The sequence below is a fragment of the Penicillium alfredii genome (genome assembly GCF_028826965.1).
Source record: "Penicillium alfredii strain IBT 34128 chromosome Unknown utg000004l_segment0_segment0, whole genome shotgun sequence".
In the NCBI taxonomy this organism is placed as follows: Eukaryota; Fungi; Ascomycota; class Eurotiomycetes; order Eurotiales; family Aspergillaceae; genus Penicillium; species Penicillium alfredii.
The window spans coordinates 4,070,424-4,087,130 of record NW_026622701.1 but is presented as its reverse complement, the minus strand read 5'-3'; the positions used below and the strand labels follow the sequence as shown (position 1 = coordinate 4,087,130).

Below are 16,707 nucleotides of genomic sequence, written 5' to 3'. Positions count from 1 at the left end.
TCCAACTTCGAGTGACGCCCGGGGTTTGGCAACGTCATTGCCCTCAAGTGGGTAATGGATCTTGCACTCCCCGACAAAGAAAGACTGGAAACCCCCGCAGATTGCACTTGACTCGAGTGGTGGTTCGGGCAAGTGGAGAAGAGAGTCTTCATGGCTTCATCGAAGGGGGTGATGTCCTTGGCATCTCATACTGGCCCCCTTTGCTCTCCCGACGGTTGAAGACCGACAGGCTTCCGCCGATATTCCATGGACGTGCCTCGGGGACAGTCGCACTTGCGAATGTCCGATATGTCTGCCTAGGAAAAAAACCCCCATTATCCCCGTTAGCTGTTTAGTGTGGCGGGTTGTCGATCCCCCATATCGACCCACTTCCCCCAGGAATGGGTGGACATTAATAACAGAAATGACTTAAATTTCTTTCTTATCTACACTCAGATCTGTGCAAGGGCTTAACCCTACATACATGGGCATGAATTGGTCTACCCGGTTTTTTGCTCCCATGTGGAGGATCTGCTGCGTCGACACCATGTGCCGGGCCCGGGGATCTCGGACTGCACTTGTCCATGATCGGTTTGTTTCCGACGCACGGTAGACACGCTTTTTGGTATCACTTCATACTCCGGATTGATACTGGCTGCGGCTGTTGCGCTGCTCATCAATGATAACGAAAACTATCCGGAGGTGCAGTATGATGCCCTCATGTATAACCTGCTGCCTGGAGACTCCGTCATTTCAGCTGCTGGATACACCCAGGGATCACTGTGGACAACATGCTGAGCCACCGAATAGACACGGCTCCGTGAGGCATCTAGATCTCTTTTCCAAAATCCTGCACTACCCCAACCTGACTGCTCACAAATGCGGTATTCCTCCCTCCCTCCCTCCTAAGGTGGATACCCTGGTTGTCTCTGCTATTTCATTTTATAGCTAATATTACCATGATTGTCCTAGCTCTAATCATTTTACTCCTACACGTCCTGTCACTCTCCCACTCCCTCTCTCGGGAGAAGTACCTATATCCCCTGATTCCCAACCATGGATCATAGACAGAGTGGATCGGTGTGAAGTGACCAAAACAGTGTAATAATGAGAGCGTCCATGAATGTCCCATGGAAAATCGAAAGCCAAGCTCCAATACCAAAAGTGGATACTTTCGTGGCCAGAAATTAGGAGTCTATCCAAGGAGTACAAGTCATGGGCATAGTAGCAGGAGTGTAGCAGAATAAGAATCACCAGCCTTTGCTAACATTCAAGTGATCCCCCTTTACCTCAAGGCATTTGTCCTTAATATCGCCTGGAATCTCAAATAGAGTCTCAAATACTAGTTCGATCCATGAACATTCCTTGCATTTAGCCCATTAGCTGTGAGATTCAGGACCCTTAGATACATTTGACATCATTATCGTTTCCTTCTCTCTTCTGTTCCTTCTCACCCTGGTTTTATGTTCCGGTAACACGACGGTATTCGGCGAGGAGTTGTGGCATTCTCCAACGCTCTCCTTGCCTGCATAACCCGTATTTCATCACCTTCCTCTTCTCGCGAGCCAAGTATTTCTTGCCTCGATCAAACTTATCATATAAAAGGTCGTCCATCTTCTCAGCAGTCAGGCCAATTTGAACTCCCTCTTTTGTTCTTTGAGACAATGTTTCTTTCCAGAAGTCGTCGTGTGTAGCACGATCCTGCATAACTTGCCATTGATCGGCAACCAGCCACATCATCGTAAACGAATAAGCATCCGCTAGGGGGCTCTATATGTAACCTTGTGATATAACTCTAAGCACCATCCAGATTAGCTCATGCTTTCTCCACAGGATGAAAGGGGGAGGCTTACCTGGAGCGCTATAACCGGGTGTCCCTGGAGCACTGTATTGTCGATGCCCCTCTGCTGCAGCCACATCCAAAGCATGACCCCAATCAATTATTTTGGCCTTGCCATTTATGAAAACCACATTTTCGGGCTTCACATCCCGATTAGCAACGCCCGCAACGTGAGCGTCGACTAGTCCCTGTCCAACATCCCGCAGCGCGCGGCTCTTGCTGATTCGATAGTTTCGTGATAGAGCTGTGAGCAGATCGTAATCGGCTTTGGGCATCGCCACCACCGATTGCTTCAGATCTGGTTCCCATGCTATTTTCAGGTTCGGCAAGACATAAGCACTGCGGATACGGTTGGCAAGGAGGGACTGATCCACATCGCGACCTCCTCCTGATATCTTGACTGCCACGTCGCGTATGGAATCATCTCTGTTCTTTCTGTAGAGCACCATTTGGGCTTCGTAGACTGTTCCTTGACCTCCCCCGCCCAGTCTGCTCCTCAATGACAGCTCTCCGCTGTCCCCACCGTCAGTAGGGAATACATATTTGGGCACGCCGCGGAGTTTCTGAACTTCATCATAACAGCGGCTCCTGGGCGGTGCGGTTTCGGCACGACGAACAAGAGAAGACGAGCCATTGTCGGAGTCTCCTGGAACCAGTTCACCCCCAGCGTCAATTGGGGAACGGTCGAGATTCTCTTCCGGGACCGGAATAGCGGTGATTTGGGGAATGAGCAAGGAATAAATCCCCCATAATACCAGTCGGGAATTGAAAAGGTGCATGGTGGTGGAGGAGGATGGATGGGGAGGTGGGGGAGTGAAGCATCAGCAAGCAGACAGCATTTTATGACAATAGGTTCCCCCCCTTTTTTGTATTGCGGGTGCCCAGAAGTAGAGAGAAGAAAACAGGTTTGGTGAAAATTTGAGGTTTGCCCCGTAGTCGACCTGTGCGTGATTGACAAGAGCTACCACGGGGCAACCCGTGGAAGAATCATATCAATGTGTACATATGGCTGGAAATCAGCGGCTCGGGCAAGGACAACGAGATAAATGGGCAGCGATCAGCATGCGAAACTATATCGAGTGGAGCATCTCCATGTTGCATCGAAGGATTCAGGGCAACTGTGGGGCCTGGATGGTTCCTGTTAAGCTGATTTTAGCGTGGAGAAAGATGCGTACAATCTCCAGGGTTGAGAACCCCCCCCTAATCCACTTTATTCTTCGCGTCGTCTAGCAAGTGCGATAGTTGTGAAATAAACCACATAGTGAAATCCGAACTAGTTCGTGTCCAAGTATGCTTGACGCGGTTTTCACAATGCAGAATTTTTTTCTCCATCACCTCCATCCTCAGAACCCTCGGTTTGGGGCAACGGGGGCAGTGGGGGCCTTTTCTGCTTCAAAAACTGGTAAGCGAGCGAGCCAAAAAAAACTCAGAATATAATGATATCAAAGAAGATTTAGATAGACATTAAAGCATTGATTGTCCGAGGACCTGGAATCTATGTCAGTATACTACTACTACAATGATTTCGACACCAGCCTTCATTCTATAATACTGTTTTTCTTTATCCCCCCCATTGATGGATGGATATATACATACAGCATGTCTATGGAAAATATCCATAACACATAACATGATGTAACATCTGGGGCCGCCCCTGATTTCTTTAGTTAGCTTGGGGCGGGGGCCGCTGACATGGTGTTCAAAGAGTAGAGGATGGATACTTAGACGTAGATCGCTAGAAGAAGAGGATAAATAGAAGAAACATTTTTTAAATAATAATAATCGTAGTAGTAAAAGATAGAAGAGACACGGACGAAGGCAAGAACAAGCAACCAAGTAATTAAAAAAGACATAGTCTACTATACTCTTCGAGAAAAAGGACCGTCTGCATAGTGATCTAGCGGGCTTAGCGTGCTCGGTTCCTTTCTCTTTCTGGTTTTCTGGTTCCTGGCGTCGTGAAATAGTGGGGCTAAAACCTGCAGCCCCGGTGGACCCTGATCAGATGGTGACATCAGACAAATTACTAGGATTGGAATCCCACACATCTTGGAACGGGGTTGTGGGGAGGAGGGAAATAGGAGTGGGGGGGGGGGGGGGGGGGGGTCTAAGGAAAACGCAAGCTTTGGTCAATGATATTTACATAAATCTGGGGATTGACATGGCCTTTAGGATTGGTGAGCCCGAGACGTCTGTAACAGCCTAATTTTCAGAGTAAATGTGGAGGCATGCAAGACACAGGGTGTGGAGAACAGGGCGTTATGCCGGATTTACGTTATGGACTCTTCCTGGATACTCTTCTCAAGGGATAAGTAAGAAGAGCGCAGTGAAGAGGCTGAGGCGGGGCGTCTGTCCTGATGCATATGTTGCTTTGGTTCGTTTCAATCGCTGCGGAGAATAATTTATTCTCTAACCAAGATCGAGTTCCCCTCCACTCGTCTGAAAAAAGTTTTTTAGGTAAAGCAGACAGTCTAGTGTAGAGACTTATTTACATAGTTGATCCAAGATTGGGGGTTCGAACTTCATATATCATGCGGACTTTTTTCTATCGCTATATCTATAGTAGAAATCGTAACGTATATAGACGTGCGCCCAGAAGTCGCAATTCTATCTCCCTGACTATATCAAAGCAGCCGGAACCCCATTCGTGCAGATTCTTTAGTGGAGTGATCGGTCCACTTTGTAAAGTATTCTGGAATCTTCCACAGGTATGTTGGTTGCTCAAAATTTCCATCCGAAGACAACCCTGGACTTGGGAACTGAGCTTGTGGGGATCTAAACGGCCGGTTTCTAATGCAAGTCTCTCTGATCCCTTTTCAACGGATGAAAACTAATGACAAAGCTTTATTAAAGTCTCACTGCCTCCAGGGCTACGTGGTACGCTCAGTAACTTGGATGACCTTCAAAACGGCATAGACGCTGTATTTTGCAGCTTTCGCGGCTTGCGTAGTGAGAGTCCTTGTACTTGTTGGCTGGGTCATTGTAAGCGAAAGAATTATATCAGGGTTAGTTGATATATCTCACAAGAAAAAAACCAAAGGTAAACTTATAATAGTATATAAGGGTGGTTTCCGCTCTTAGATAGATTATCAAGAGCTAGAGGAATGAAAATAATTGTTTCTAGAGAGTGAGCTTAAGTATATATCCGGTTTGTAGTAACATCATTTATCTCCGGCAAATCCTCAGACAGTGATATTAGGGGTCGGTATGTGGTTCGAGTGCCTAGAAACCTAGAGAATAACTAGCGATGTGAGATGACTAAACCCGAATAAGGTAGCTTCTAAATGCCTAAAAAGCTATTCGTGGATCTAGTGGGCCTTTGTGAGCGTGTGGTCGGCTCCTAGGAGTAACTCTTCTAGAGCCCTTAAGTAACCTGGTGATTCGTATCCTTTTCATGACCCATTGCTTACTCATTGGTGAGAGAAGTATTTCTTTGTCTTATATCCTGAGCAAGTCTCTCCAATTTAGTCCTTGGCTCAGAGCAAGCATGTAGATCTTCGAGTAAACTTATCTAATTGCCCTGGCACCAGTAGTCCTCCAAACTCTGATTAGGAGATCATGGGGTTAGTGAACGAAGTATCCCCGGGAGCACGTAGGTCTGAAATGCACAATTCGTTAGTTGACCAAGTAAGAGGTTCTATTGTAATGCAATAAATCGCAGCAAGTTTACTAGGAGAGAGGGGGGTTTATAAAGGGTGCCAAAAGTCTAGCGACACTGTGAATTTTTGAATTCGAATATCTTAACAACAGTGAATAGTATATCTCTAAAGCTTACAAGTATCATGTAAAACTATTTAAATTATATATGTAGCTAAGCTATGGAAATCGCCCCTGCTTAACATCATTACAAGTCTTATTTCCAAAATAGTAAGAAGCCAGTGAGTGGGGTCCATATCCTATTATCCTAATTCAGTAGATATCTGAGCCGTGCCTTCACGCTTGCCCCACGTAGTCTAAGAATAAATCCTATCAACGCCCCCATTGCTTGATTCTGCCCCCAAAACTCCCAAAATTCTGCTAAGCCTCGTCTAAGCCATCTATGGATCTATTCCCTAGAAAAGTATATCACTGTATTATATACTAATATTACCACTTGCTAATAGCTAAATTCTTCAGCTTGCTGTTATTTACCACGATATTACTATTTTAGGCATTTATGCGTTCCATCTTTACGGTATATGATAATGCCGGCTGTGAAATTGGAGGGACCAGCACCAGTTGCTATAAAGGCCGTCGTGTGCCTCCCTCCTTGATCTTCCCGAATATCATCTCTCCCAGAAACATCTCATCAGCCCTATTTGCATTTGCATCTGCATATTACTCCCAACTTTAATCTCCATCATGGGTCTTCTCCGCACTGGTCTTATTGGAGCCATCGGCTACCAGATGGGCAAGAAAAGGTAAAGATTTTCTCGCTCCAGAGCGGAGTCATAACAGTCACTAACAAGCGATACAGCGACGGCAGCAACAACAACAACAGCCACGCCTATCAGCAAGGCCCTCCTCCTCAGGGCTACTATCAACAAGGCCCTCCTCAGGGATACTATCAGCAAGGCCCTCCTCAGGGCTACTACCAGCAAGGCCCTCCTCAGGGCTACTACCAGCAACATCATCCCTACGGTGGCTCGTCTCGTGATATGGACTTCAACGGCCAACAAAATTACCGGCAAGGGCCCCCTCAGGGCTACCATCAACAGCAACAGCCCTACGGTGGTTCATCCCGTAAGAGGGACTATAACAGTCAGCCCAGCTCCGAACGGGACGCTCCTCCCGCCTACACTGCTGGCAATGGCGGATCCTACCGGCCCAGTGAGAAGCGCTAAGCTGCCCTGGGCATGATTCGGTATCTACCCAGAGGGATTCTCATAGAGACGGAGTCATGGTGATACTTTTTTGTGCATGCTGAAATTGTTTCTTAAGATTGTTATGGTTTTTGCTTTGGCTTTTCTTTTCTTTTTTTACGGGCTTATTTCGATCTTGCGTACTCTGTTCTGCCTCATATATCCATGATAGAAATTGTTACTGCGACATGAAACAACTTCACTTTCTACTCAATTTACGATTATTCTCAGCTATGTCATGTTCATTGATACTGTGGTGTTGAAAGACCTGACCTGGGTTGACAGGGAATGGTGTAACTATAGGCTTCATGGATCGCTACTGCTAAAATCCCTTCTTCAGACGAGAAATCCAGGAAACTCTCGTGGGTACTATCATGGATTGAAACTGGGGCCGATCTCCGCATTTCAAGGCTCTGGTCGATGCAAAGCAGTGTTGTTTCTGAGAGATCCGTTGGCCCCTGAAGCTAACCCTGCAAAGCAGGATTCCATGTAGATCGAATGAACAAGCAGAGCAGCAATTCAAACATTTCCAGAACTACCCTGGAATACGCACAATATCGGCCTTTCTCATGTCCATTTCTTTAAACAACCAAAGTGGGTGCACACGAAATTGGCCACCATATTCCATGGGAACCATCCTAACTTGGTAATAGGCTCATCAGCCTAACATCGAGTCAGGATTCCTGCGAGCCAAGAAATCGGAGAAGAAGCTCCATTTTCTTGCGTAAGTGGATGTGACCTGGGCTTTTGCTTCCGAGTATGATGGTGAAGCAATGGCCATTAATCCCAAGCGAGTCCGCAAATTCTCTCGATATCCGTCCTTTTCACAATATGGCATTTTTGATGTTGTGGATACAGTTGCTCCTGAGGAGCATTATCGGTCCTGCCGCGGTCAGCTCCTGCAAGAACACTCCGACATAGTGATCCTGCTGGGATGCATATAATATTTCGACAGACTACTCCAAAGAATGGCCCGATACGGGCGTTGTCGGAGAGGTAAGGCCATGGACATCTGCACACTGTTGGCATTCACAATTAGGAGCTGGCTGATTATGTTTAACTCTAACGCTGTTTGATGTGTATAGTACTGGCTATCTGTACAGAACCGCACCCTTGCCCCAGGTGGCTATGAGCGACAGATGCTTGTTTTCAAATGGCAGCTATCCGGGACCTACGCTCGAGGTGGACTGGGGTGATACGCTGGTTGTGCATGTCACCAAGGAGTTGCAGTACAATGAGTATGAATTTGCATCCCCCCCCCTGTTCTTTCTATGAAGACAATAGCAGCTAACATGAAATAGCATCTCGGTTCACTGGCACTGCATCACACAGCTCGGTTCCAGTCAATACGACGGAACCTTCGGAGTCAGCCAATGTTTGATTGCCCCTGGCGAAGCATTCACATATAAGTTTCGTACCACACAATACGGAACTGCATGGTACCGCTCCCATTTCAGCCTTCAAATGGCCGACGGTCTCTACTGACCGCTCGTGATCAATGCTCCAGCGACGGCCGACTACGATATTGATTTAGGGCTTGTCTTCATCACGGACTGGTTTCATAAGAGCGCATTTAAGGTGTGGTCCGAGAGAGCCATGTATGAGGCAACCCATATCTATTTACTCATCAGCCCGAATACTTGTTCTTATTGCTGATGATGAAAATAGTTATGGCGGAATACCAGCCGGTCTCAACGGGATCTCCCAAAACGGTCTTATCAACGGGACCAACACCTTCTCATGCTTGGGAGAAGACCCAGCCTGCACGGGGAATGGGCGCCGCTCTGAAGCGGTGTTCCAAAAGGGCAAAAAAAAAATACCGCATTCACTTGATCGATTCCGGGATCGACGGCTGGATGAAGTTGTCTATTGATGGCCACAAGCTTACTGTGATTGCTACCGATCTCGTTCCCATCGTGCCCTACGAGACCGAGAGTGTTCTTATCACCTGGGGTCAGCGATACGACATTGTTGTCGAGGCGAACCAAGACTCTGGTAACTACTGGATGCGTGCGGTATATCAGACTCCGTGTAACGGGTTGAAAGCTGAACATAACGATATCCGCGGCATCATCCGGTATGAGCAGACGTTGAATATGTCGTTCACCTATAAAAGTGGACATGTCTACCAGTGGACGGTCAACACTAAACCGCTGAATATTGACTGAGAGAAACCGACAGACATGCTGCTCTATCACAACCATTCGGCCGTTTTCCCAGAGGAATACAATGTATACAAGCTCCCCGCCGCGAACAAGGTGTGTTCCTGGGATGATCTTCACCTTCCCATCTCTCATCTTACTTCCCCATTCCTCCTATCTATATCATATAATACTTGACAGTGGACATACTGGGTAATCCAAAGCAAAGGCTCCGACTCAACCTGGTACCCCTTCCACCTCCACGGCCACGACTTCTACATCCTCGCCCAAGGAGAAGAACGCTACAATCCCCACACCGTCAAGCTCATCCGCAAGAACCCTCCTCGACGCGATACTGCCACCCTGTTCCCGAACGGCCATTTAATTATTGCGTTTGAGAACGAAAACCCCGGCTCCTGACTTATGCACTGCCATACCTCCTGGCACTCGAGCCAGAGTATGGTACTGCGTTTTCTTGAGCGTGTAGCGGAGGTCCCTGCTCTTATCAAGCCTGTTGCAGACACATTTGAACCCACTTGTGATAAGTGGAAGAAGTATTACAACCACGCTGCGTACGAGCAGGATGACTCGGGGATTTGAAGAGGGACACTGTGTATTAGCTTATGATACCTGGTCAATCTGTTGACTCTAGATGACACTCAATGCTAACCATACATGTAAGCCCTAGCCCATCTACCCATCTCATTAATCAAAGGGCTCTTCCAGAGCGGAGCACGCTGTCTATTCGCACCTTCACCCAAAAGCACCCCAGTAATAATTGTATCTATCATCCTCCCTCGCCCCAAACTTCGGCAATTTTCTTGCTCAGTGCCCGGGTGACCTTCTTGCGTCCTACCAGGGACTGCAGTCGATCCGACACCATCACTTCCCGATCTTTGGGCTCTAGCGCCATATATGCTTCCACCAGCTGTCGAGGGGTTTGCCATCGGCGCTGGATCTCAAGAGCCTTTTCACCCGTCACGCCACGGGTGCACATGAGCATTTTCAAAAAGACATCACGAAGAGATAAAACATTAGACTTGGATGTAAGGGCAGAAAATGTGGAAAATGTGACGCCGTAAGTGAGAGAAGGGTCTTGAGTACGGAAGGTGTCGAGAGTAGTAAGGTAGGATTGAGTGGAGGAGAGACGTCGGCTAGGAAGGAGAGCAATTTTCGAAGAAGCATTATCAGATTGATTCATTTCCGTCTCGACCGAAGGCGAGCCGTGGACGCCGTACAGTCGCCGGAGGTGGAGAGTCATACGCGCCAAATAGCGAATCGAGTCGTCGAGGTTGCGGGTTTTCTTTATGAAATAGCCATTGACCACTTGGGTCGAGGCAATGGCCGAGGAAACCATCTCCTGGTACTTCAGACCACTCCCGCTGCCAGAGTCCGGGTGTGTGACGTTGAACTCCTCGACCAAGTAGATGACATTCTTGATGCCGGAGCGGCGCAGTCGGAATTTCTGTTCGTGGAAGCGTCCGTCTTTGATGGATCCAATCAAGTCATCCAGCCGCTTTCGCTCAATGATCCAATCCAGCATCACCTCGTCGCCTTCTTCGCCGTACTGTCTCAAGAACGCGGGATCTCGGCATTTTGCCACCCACATTGCGTCGCCCAGCTCCAGAGCGCGCACCTGAGGGGTAATCCCCTGTTTCATAAGCTCGTTTGCAATGTAGTCGCGGTCGGTAGATGTGCGGACTTCTCGTGTATCTAGAACCAACTGGATCGTGAAGCTATTGAGTGGGAGAATAATAGGTTCGGTGGAGCCACTGTCGACAGATTGGCCTTCCTGGGCATTCGTAAAGGGTGGAATTGTGATATCGTCATTGTCTTCCAGAGCTTCGGGGATGCCGATGTTATTAGGTAGCGACGGATGGATTTGAGAATCACTGCCTGCAAAGGACATCATGTTCGAGGCAGATCCCGGGAGTGTTTTTTGAATGCGCTTGGCGACCTCCCAGCCATCCTCGGTCAGCGCATACTTTCGAAGCGGTCGACCATGCTCATACACTAAGTCTTTCTGGACTAGGGTTTTCATGGAATTCCACGCGGTGTAGAACTTGGTCGGGTCTGTGGGCGCAGTGAACGAGCTGTCGCAGTAAGGCTGCGCCACATCAATCAGCTGGGCTTTGGTCATGCTCTGGGATGCATGCTCGTTCAAGGTGCCTAAACCTAGAAGAAGCGCATATGGACCAGATCGCAACGCCGGCACATAGGGCTTGGGTTTCCGTGGCTTCTTTGCAGGCTGATCGGCAACACCGGCGTCCGATGTCCTCTTGTTTGCTGTTGGCTTACTGTGAGCAACAGTTTTTCATGGGGAGACAAAAGAATTAGCACTACTAACCATGACCAGGTACCTCGGGTAAGGGAAGACCATTCTCGTGACAGTAGGCATTCAATTTCTCCGTCAAGCGGTCACATAGTTTGGGCCCCAGCCCGTTCAATTGCTGTGCCTGAGATGGATGCTGGAAGACCAACGGACACGCCTTCATCGACTCATAGGCTTTCTTGTACCTGTAAGCCAGTCAGCTTTGGCTATTTTAAAGCCGGAATTACTCAAGAAAGGACAGACACTGTCACGCCTTTGCTGTTTCGGTCTCGCGCTTGATCCAGCCATTCTTTGATCCACCCCAGCAGCAGGGGATTCGCACATTCCTCGCTCATAGTGGGCCCATTTCCCGCGGACAGACTAGCGCACAAGATATGACCATCTGGGTTGAGTTGATGGACAGGACGCGACGTGAGGTTTCCTGTTTGGGAACGCGACGGTCACGTGTCATTCTTATTATTAGTAAGCAGGTCTATAAGGTGAAGAAGTTGGGAATATAGACGTGTGTGGGAGGAAGTAAAGGTGAGACCTTGGTAAAAATAACGTGACAGTTGCCGTTCAAATAACAGCATTTTATGATCGTGCTCTGGAATTTTCCCCGCGTTTTTTTCTCGTGATGTTCACCAAGACCCTGGTCCCCAGGCCAGATGACGTCGACAACTCAAGGGTTGGTACTTGATTGCATCCATGGAAGCTGCTCTTTGTCTCTGTAGTACTCACTTGAGATACAAAAATATCTCCGTCCTTTTGAACCCACACATATTTCACACTCATGTCAGCAAAGGACATCCCCCTTCTCTCGGCTGATGGGGACAAGGCTGAGGCTACAAGCAACCAAGATAACCAGAACAACCATGTTACCCAGAGCTCTGAGGACATCGAAGGTCCCACAGACAGCCACGTTCTTTCCCAGGTAGAACAGGACGAAAAAGGCCTATCACAGAAAGCCGGTGACACAACGGACATCACCGATATTGGCTGGGGCCAAGGTGCCGACCACATCGAGGAACGACTCGTGGCCGGGCTATCGAACGAGGATCTGTGGATGCTGATTAGGCGATTTGATAAGGCGAGCCTGGGACCAGCACCCAGATGAGATATCACTACTCGGGCTAACGAAGCCCAGCAAGTCTACAATGTCAAAGCAGTGCCAGATGCTCCTCTCCAGAGACTTGATCTTACCCGAGCGGGTGACGACGAATTTTCGCCGGATAAACTGCGCGCCACACTTGAACGGTTTTATATAACCGTTATCGTGGGATTGACAAGCTTTGTTAAGCATATTGCTCGACTGCGGTCCTGGAAGGAGCCCCGGAGAACAGTCGTCTTTTGCACGGTTAACAGCCTAGTCGCGATTTTACTCCTCCTTTGGCGTCTAATTCTGATAGTTTGCAGGTTTATTTTCTAGCGTGGATGGTGGACTGCTTTGTCCCTACATTACTTGCTGCTCTTATTGCCTTGGTCATCTATCCACCATGTCGCCCCGTCCTCTTCCCCACCGCGCCTATCGCCCTCGTCGACAAAGATGCGGGGGGCATACAGAAGCCCAAGGCAGGCATCCTAGGCTCTCACGATAGTATTACCGGAGCCCCTGAGAACTTCAAGGGGGAGGCGGCCGAACAAGAAGCTAGCAATATGGTTGCCAGCGTTGCCAGTGTTGCTGTGGGGAGTGCAGTCGGGAAACACGATCAGGGCATACCCGAAGATGCAACACTGGAGAATAAAGTGCCCGACGCGATGGAAATCGTGTCTGACACGGCCGATGCGCAGAGCGCCGCGCAGGGGAGGGTTCCCACAGACTCTCATGACAAGACGCGCCAGCCGATGCGAGAGGCCGTCATGGATGCAGCAAACATGTCGATGCAGGTCATCAGTGAAATTACAGACACATATGAGAAATTTGGGAAGTAAGTCAACATGTGTCCCTTGATATGAGAGTGATCAGGTCTTTGATTCATGCTCTCAGTGCCCTGTCTGCGACGCCCCCGTTTCATCGAATATCTCCTCGACTACGCCTGGTGGCCGTGTTAGGTCCAACTTTTCTGGTCTCGACATTAATATCCAGCTATGTATTTATGAAGATCAGCACCCTTTGCGTCGGTTTGGCTTTCTTCGGAGATCCAGTCATTCGACGAGGCATAGATTACTTGAATCGCGAGTTCCCACACTGGCAGAAGCTCCTCGAGCTGCAGAAGTAAGTTTGGAATGTAAAGAATTTATCTGCGCATACTGACACTTTGAAATAGTTCACTTCTCAAGGGAATCCCAACAAACGCCCAGCTAACCCTGACGCTGCTGCGAATCGGCGAAGCCAATACCTCGCCACTCCCCCTCCACCAATCTCACGCGACAAAGCCCCCTCACGACCCGCATCTCTTCACCCCGAGGGGCTGTCACTCGGTGCCACGGATGAGGAGATTGAACAAGCAGCCTCCGCGGAGCCACCCGATGACCAATCACCGGAATCCGGACCTATACCAGACAGTCACCACAAAAATACCTGGGCTACGAAAGTTGTTAGTGTCTTCCGGGGTACAACCGCCACAGGCGTCGAAAGCAAACGAGGTCTCGACCGCATGCGCGCCAGTGTTGGTTCCCGGCATGCCAAAAACAGGGTCGGGGTACTGCGCCGAAAAGGCCAGCCAATTACACCCATTGGTCCTGTGGAATTTGATGCCCGATACAAGGGCAGACACGGTGCTGTGGTGATCGACTCATCGAGTATCCCCAGATAGAATCAGACTATACCTGTGCCTGGTCAGTAGAAAGTCCGCCAGCTATATCAATTCCAGCTCCCAGACTTACAACAACCACTCAAGGCTCATCTTTTGCCTCCAAACAAGCATCCATCATCTGAGCAATCGCCGCTGACCGTTGCTCTTCCGTAACACAGCCAATTTCCACCAACTCCGAGAGAGCCTCGCCCACCCAGTTCTGGCAATTCCAGTCCTGGTGGTGCAGATCATTCCGCACGGGGGTTGCTGCACAGGCCTTTTGGATGGCCCGCTTGGCGATGGTATCGGGGGCCGATGCCACGGGGATCAGAACGGCCAGCTGCCTCGTGGTCGTGGGATCCCTCTCTTCGTTGGTGAAGATGAAGAATGGGTGAGCGCCCACCACATGCACCAGGTTGTCTTCGCCGTCAGCAAACCGGATGTGGATGGCTACATGGCGGAATTTGACGAAGTCGACGGGGTCACCGACGAAGACTGCGATGGTGAATTTGGTGGGCATTGTGCAGGCTCTCGGGTTTTTTTCTTTTCTTTTTCTTTTTCTTTTTTTCTTTCTCTTCTGCAAGAATGCCAGGACGTTGGAATAGCAACAGTTGGAGCCCCACTGCGAAGGAACTGAATAAAAAAAATGGAGCGGGATGATCGAGTTCCACCCCGCGAAGGAATGACAGGAAAATGAAGAAAAGAAAACGATGGAATGATAGAAGAAAGAATCAAAATAGCAAAGGCCTTTCAGCCTGTCTTGTTGAACTGTCTGCGTAGATCTCCATGGGAGATTGTAGATGTCGATGATGGCATCGCTTGGAGACAAAAGTCACCGCGTGTTTGCTCCACGCGGGCGGTGGCCGAGTTTCAAAGCTGCCCAACCCACGCCTGTTCTCCCTTCCTTTCTCTCCCACTCGGATCCCCTTTGGACTTCGAATGGCCACACCAACAGATGAAGGTGAGTCGCAATTCTCCCTCTCCCAAAGCATAGAAAAGTGGGGTTGGCTGATCGGCCCTTGTAGAACCTCGGGTAATTCACGAACTTGCATCCCGCAGTGTGACGGTCCATCAGGGCCGAGCGGTCAAGCGAGGCGGACGACTCTTCGAAAATGAAGCCAGCAACCTGCGCTTTATCGCTGAGCACACGACCATCCCCGTGCCACACGTGTACGGCATCGAGCGAGATGACCGTGGCAAGGTGATTTCCATCGAGATGGACTATATGCCCGGGCGACCGCTCGACCAAGTCTGGGAAGACATGACCAAGAACCAAAGGGACTCGATCACGCAGGAACTGCACGGCTATGTCGCGCAGCTGCGCAGCCTGAAAGGCAACTATATCGGCGCGGCCGACCACGGCCAAGCCGTCGTGGGCGATATCGTCTCGCACGAGGCGGGGCCCTTTGAAGACGAGCACGCCTTCAATGAGTTTCTCTTCTCGAAAATCATCGATATTGTGCCCGATGCGCTGCGATACTACGCGACCTCGACTTTCCGTGAAGACCATGAGATTGTCTTCACCCACGGTGACCTGGCGCCGAGGAATATCCTGGTCGACGACAACGCTTGCGTGACCGCTATCCTCGACTGGGAGGAGGCTGGCTGGTATCCCGCCTACTGGGAGCATGTGCGAGCTTACCGCAACCTGGGCAGTGTCACGGACTGGTCCCACTATCTGTCTCTCATTCTCCCGCCTCAATATCCGGCTGAGTTTATAGCTATGGCATACCTGACGAGGATCTCGAGCTAGTCCAGGCCTCGTGCAGATCTCGGGAGGAGAGGGTGTTAATTATCGGTTACAGCGCAACTCCTTGCCATTGCGCGTGCATTCCTCACGTAATTCATAATATACATTGGTCATGACTGCTCCAGTTCTTGCTTGTAGTCCCGGACGGTCTGCTCAAAAGACTCGTCGCGTTTGAATCCTAGCGAGATGGCCTGTGTGTTGTCAAACTGCGTGGGCCAGGATTTGAGGATGGAAACCAGCGACGCATCCTCCCTCTCGATGAGCAGGGCCAGCTTGTCCGGGCCACCCACCTTCGCCAGCGCGTCCATCATGCCCTGGACCGTGACGCAGATCCCAGGTACGTTGATTTGGCGAATATGCGGCGGGACGGAATCCGCGGGCAGCCGGAGAGTCAGGAGGAGGTTGTGCACCAGGGTCTTGGGCGAGCACAGCCACGACTTGAACGCCCGGTCCTCGATGGGGATCACGCACTCCTTGCCATCAAGTGGCTCCCGAATCATCCCGGAGAGAAACGATGAGGCCGCCGCGGTGGGCGCGCCGGGGCGGACGGAGATGGTGGGGAACCGCAGCGTGAACCCCGTGATGAACTTGCGGCGCGTGTACTCGTTGACCAGTGTCTCGCACACGATCTTCTCGGCGCCGTACGAGGACTCGGGCGTCGGGACCACGCTGTCGTTCACCACGTCGGGCAGCGGTTGGCCATACACGGCCTGGCTGGACGAGTAGATCACCCGTACCCCGGGACATGTGTGTCGCAGCGTCTCGAGTAGATTGCGCGTGGCGTCCACGTTGACGCTCATCCCCAGATCGAAATTGGCCTCAGATCCCGACGACATGATTCCATGGAACGCGTAAACGGCGTCGAGGGAGGTGGCGACTACATCTTTTGCACCTGCAAAGAGATCCGTCTTCACCGCAGTGGCATTCTCGGGGTGGCGCACGCCTTTGGGGATTAGCGGCGGATGGATATCGGTCAGAGTGACGCGGTAGGCGGGGTCATTCAGGAGCTCTTTGGCTAGCAATTGGCCGATGAATCCGGCGGCGCCGGTGATGAGAATGTGCATGTTAATGGAGGATGGGACAGGGTGATGGCAAGACGGAAAGAGAAAAGAG

General features: G+C 50.1%; 9 protein-coding genes across 9 annotated transcripts; 5 read left to right on the top strand and 4 right to left on the bottom strand.

Annotated features, from left to right (window-relative positions):
- Positions 1-1,440: 1,440 nt before the first annotated feature.
- On the bottom strand, positions 1,441-2,598 carry NUU61_003225 (FMP48-like protein; the record flags this gene model as incomplete). Its single annotated transcript, XM_056653807.1, has 2 exons — positions 1,441-1,739; positions 1,833-2,598. The coding sequence occupies 2 exons, from the start codon at positions 2,596-2,598 to the stop codon at positions 1,441-1,443; spliced, it is 1,065 nt and encodes a 354-aa protein (XP_056514874.1).
- A 3,559-nt stretch (positions 2,599-6,157) lies between these two features.
- NUU61_003224 (uncharacterized protein) lies at positions 6,158-6,639 on the top strand (the record flags this gene model as incomplete). The annotated part of the gene is made up of 2 exons (XM_056653806.1): positions 6,158-6,216; positions 6,273-6,639. The coding sequence occupies 2 exons, from the start codon at positions 6,158-6,160 to the stop codon at positions 6,637-6,639; spliced, it is 426 nt and encodes a 141-aa protein (XP_056514873.1).
- Positions 6,640-7,488: 849 nt separating this feature from the next.
- NUU61_003223 (uncharacterized protein) lies at positions 7,489-8,825 on the top strand (the record flags this gene model as incomplete). Its single annotated transcript, XM_056653805.1, has 5 exons — positions 7,489-7,577; positions 7,743-7,895; positions 7,959-8,131; positions 8,165-8,235; positions 8,343-8,825. 5 exons carry the CDS (start codon positions 7,489-7,491, stop codon positions 8,823-8,825), a joined length of 969 nt encoding a protein of 322 aa, XP_056514872.1.
- A 15-nt stretch (positions 8,826-8,840) lies between these two features.
- Positions 8,841-9,218, top strand: NUU61_003222 (uncharacterized protein; the record flags this gene model as incomplete). The annotated part of the gene is made up of 2 exons (XM_056653804.1): positions 8,841-8,915; positions 9,000-9,218. The coding sequence occupies 2 exons, from the start codon at positions 8,841-8,843 to the stop codon at positions 9,216-9,218; spliced, it is 294 nt and encodes a 97-aa protein (XP_056514871.1).
- Positions 9,219-9,585: 367 nt separating this feature from the next.
- On the bottom strand, positions 9,586-11,465 carry NUU61_003221 (crossover junction endonuclease MUS81; the record flags this gene model as incomplete). The annotated part of the gene is made up of 3 exons (XM_056653803.1): positions 9,586-11,084; positions 11,146-11,315; positions 11,374-11,465. 3 exons carry the CDS (start codon positions 11,463-11,465, stop codon positions 9,586-9,588), a joined length of 1,761 nt encoding a protein of 586 aa, XP_056514870.1.
- Positions 11,466-11,902: 437 nt separating this feature from the next.
- Positions 11,903-13,865, top strand: NUU61_003220 (uncharacterized protein; the record flags this gene model as incomplete). Its single annotated transcript, XM_056653802.1, has 5 exons — positions 11,903-12,145; positions 12,257-12,466; positions 12,526-12,996; positions 13,097-13,324; positions 13,377-13,865. 5 exons carry the CDS (start codon positions 11,903-11,905, stop codon positions 13,863-13,865), a joined length of 1,641 nt encoding a protein of 546 aa, XP_056514869.1.
- A 79-nt stretch (positions 13,866-13,944) lies between these two features.
- On the bottom strand, positions 13,945-14,364 carry NUU61_003219 (uncharacterized protein; the record flags this gene model as incomplete). Its single annotated transcript, XM_056653801.1, has 1 exon — positions 13,945-14,364. The coding sequence occupies one exon, from the start codon at positions 14,362-14,364 to the stop codon at positions 13,945-13,947; it is 420 nt and encodes a 139-aa protein (XP_056514868.1).
- Positions 14,365-14,783: 419 nt separating this feature from the next.
- On the top strand, positions 14,784-15,597 carry NUU61_003218 (aminoglycoside phosphotransferase family protein; the record flags this gene model as incomplete). Its single annotated transcript, XM_056653800.1, has 2 exons — positions 14,784-14,805; positions 14,870-15,597. 2 exons carry the CDS (start codon positions 14,784-14,786, stop codon positions 15,595-15,597), a joined length of 750 nt encoding a protein of 249 aa, XP_056514867.1.
- Positions 15,598-15,704: 107 nt separating this feature from the next.
- Positions 15,705-16,658, bottom strand: NUU61_003217 (SDR family oxidoreductase; the record flags this gene model as incomplete). The annotated part of the gene is made up of 1 exon (XM_056653799.1): positions 15,705-16,658. One exon carries the CDS (start codon positions 16,656-16,658, stop codon positions 15,705-15,707), a length of 954 nt encoding a protein of 317 aa, XP_056514866.1.
- Positions 16,659-16,707: the final 49 nt, after the last annotated feature.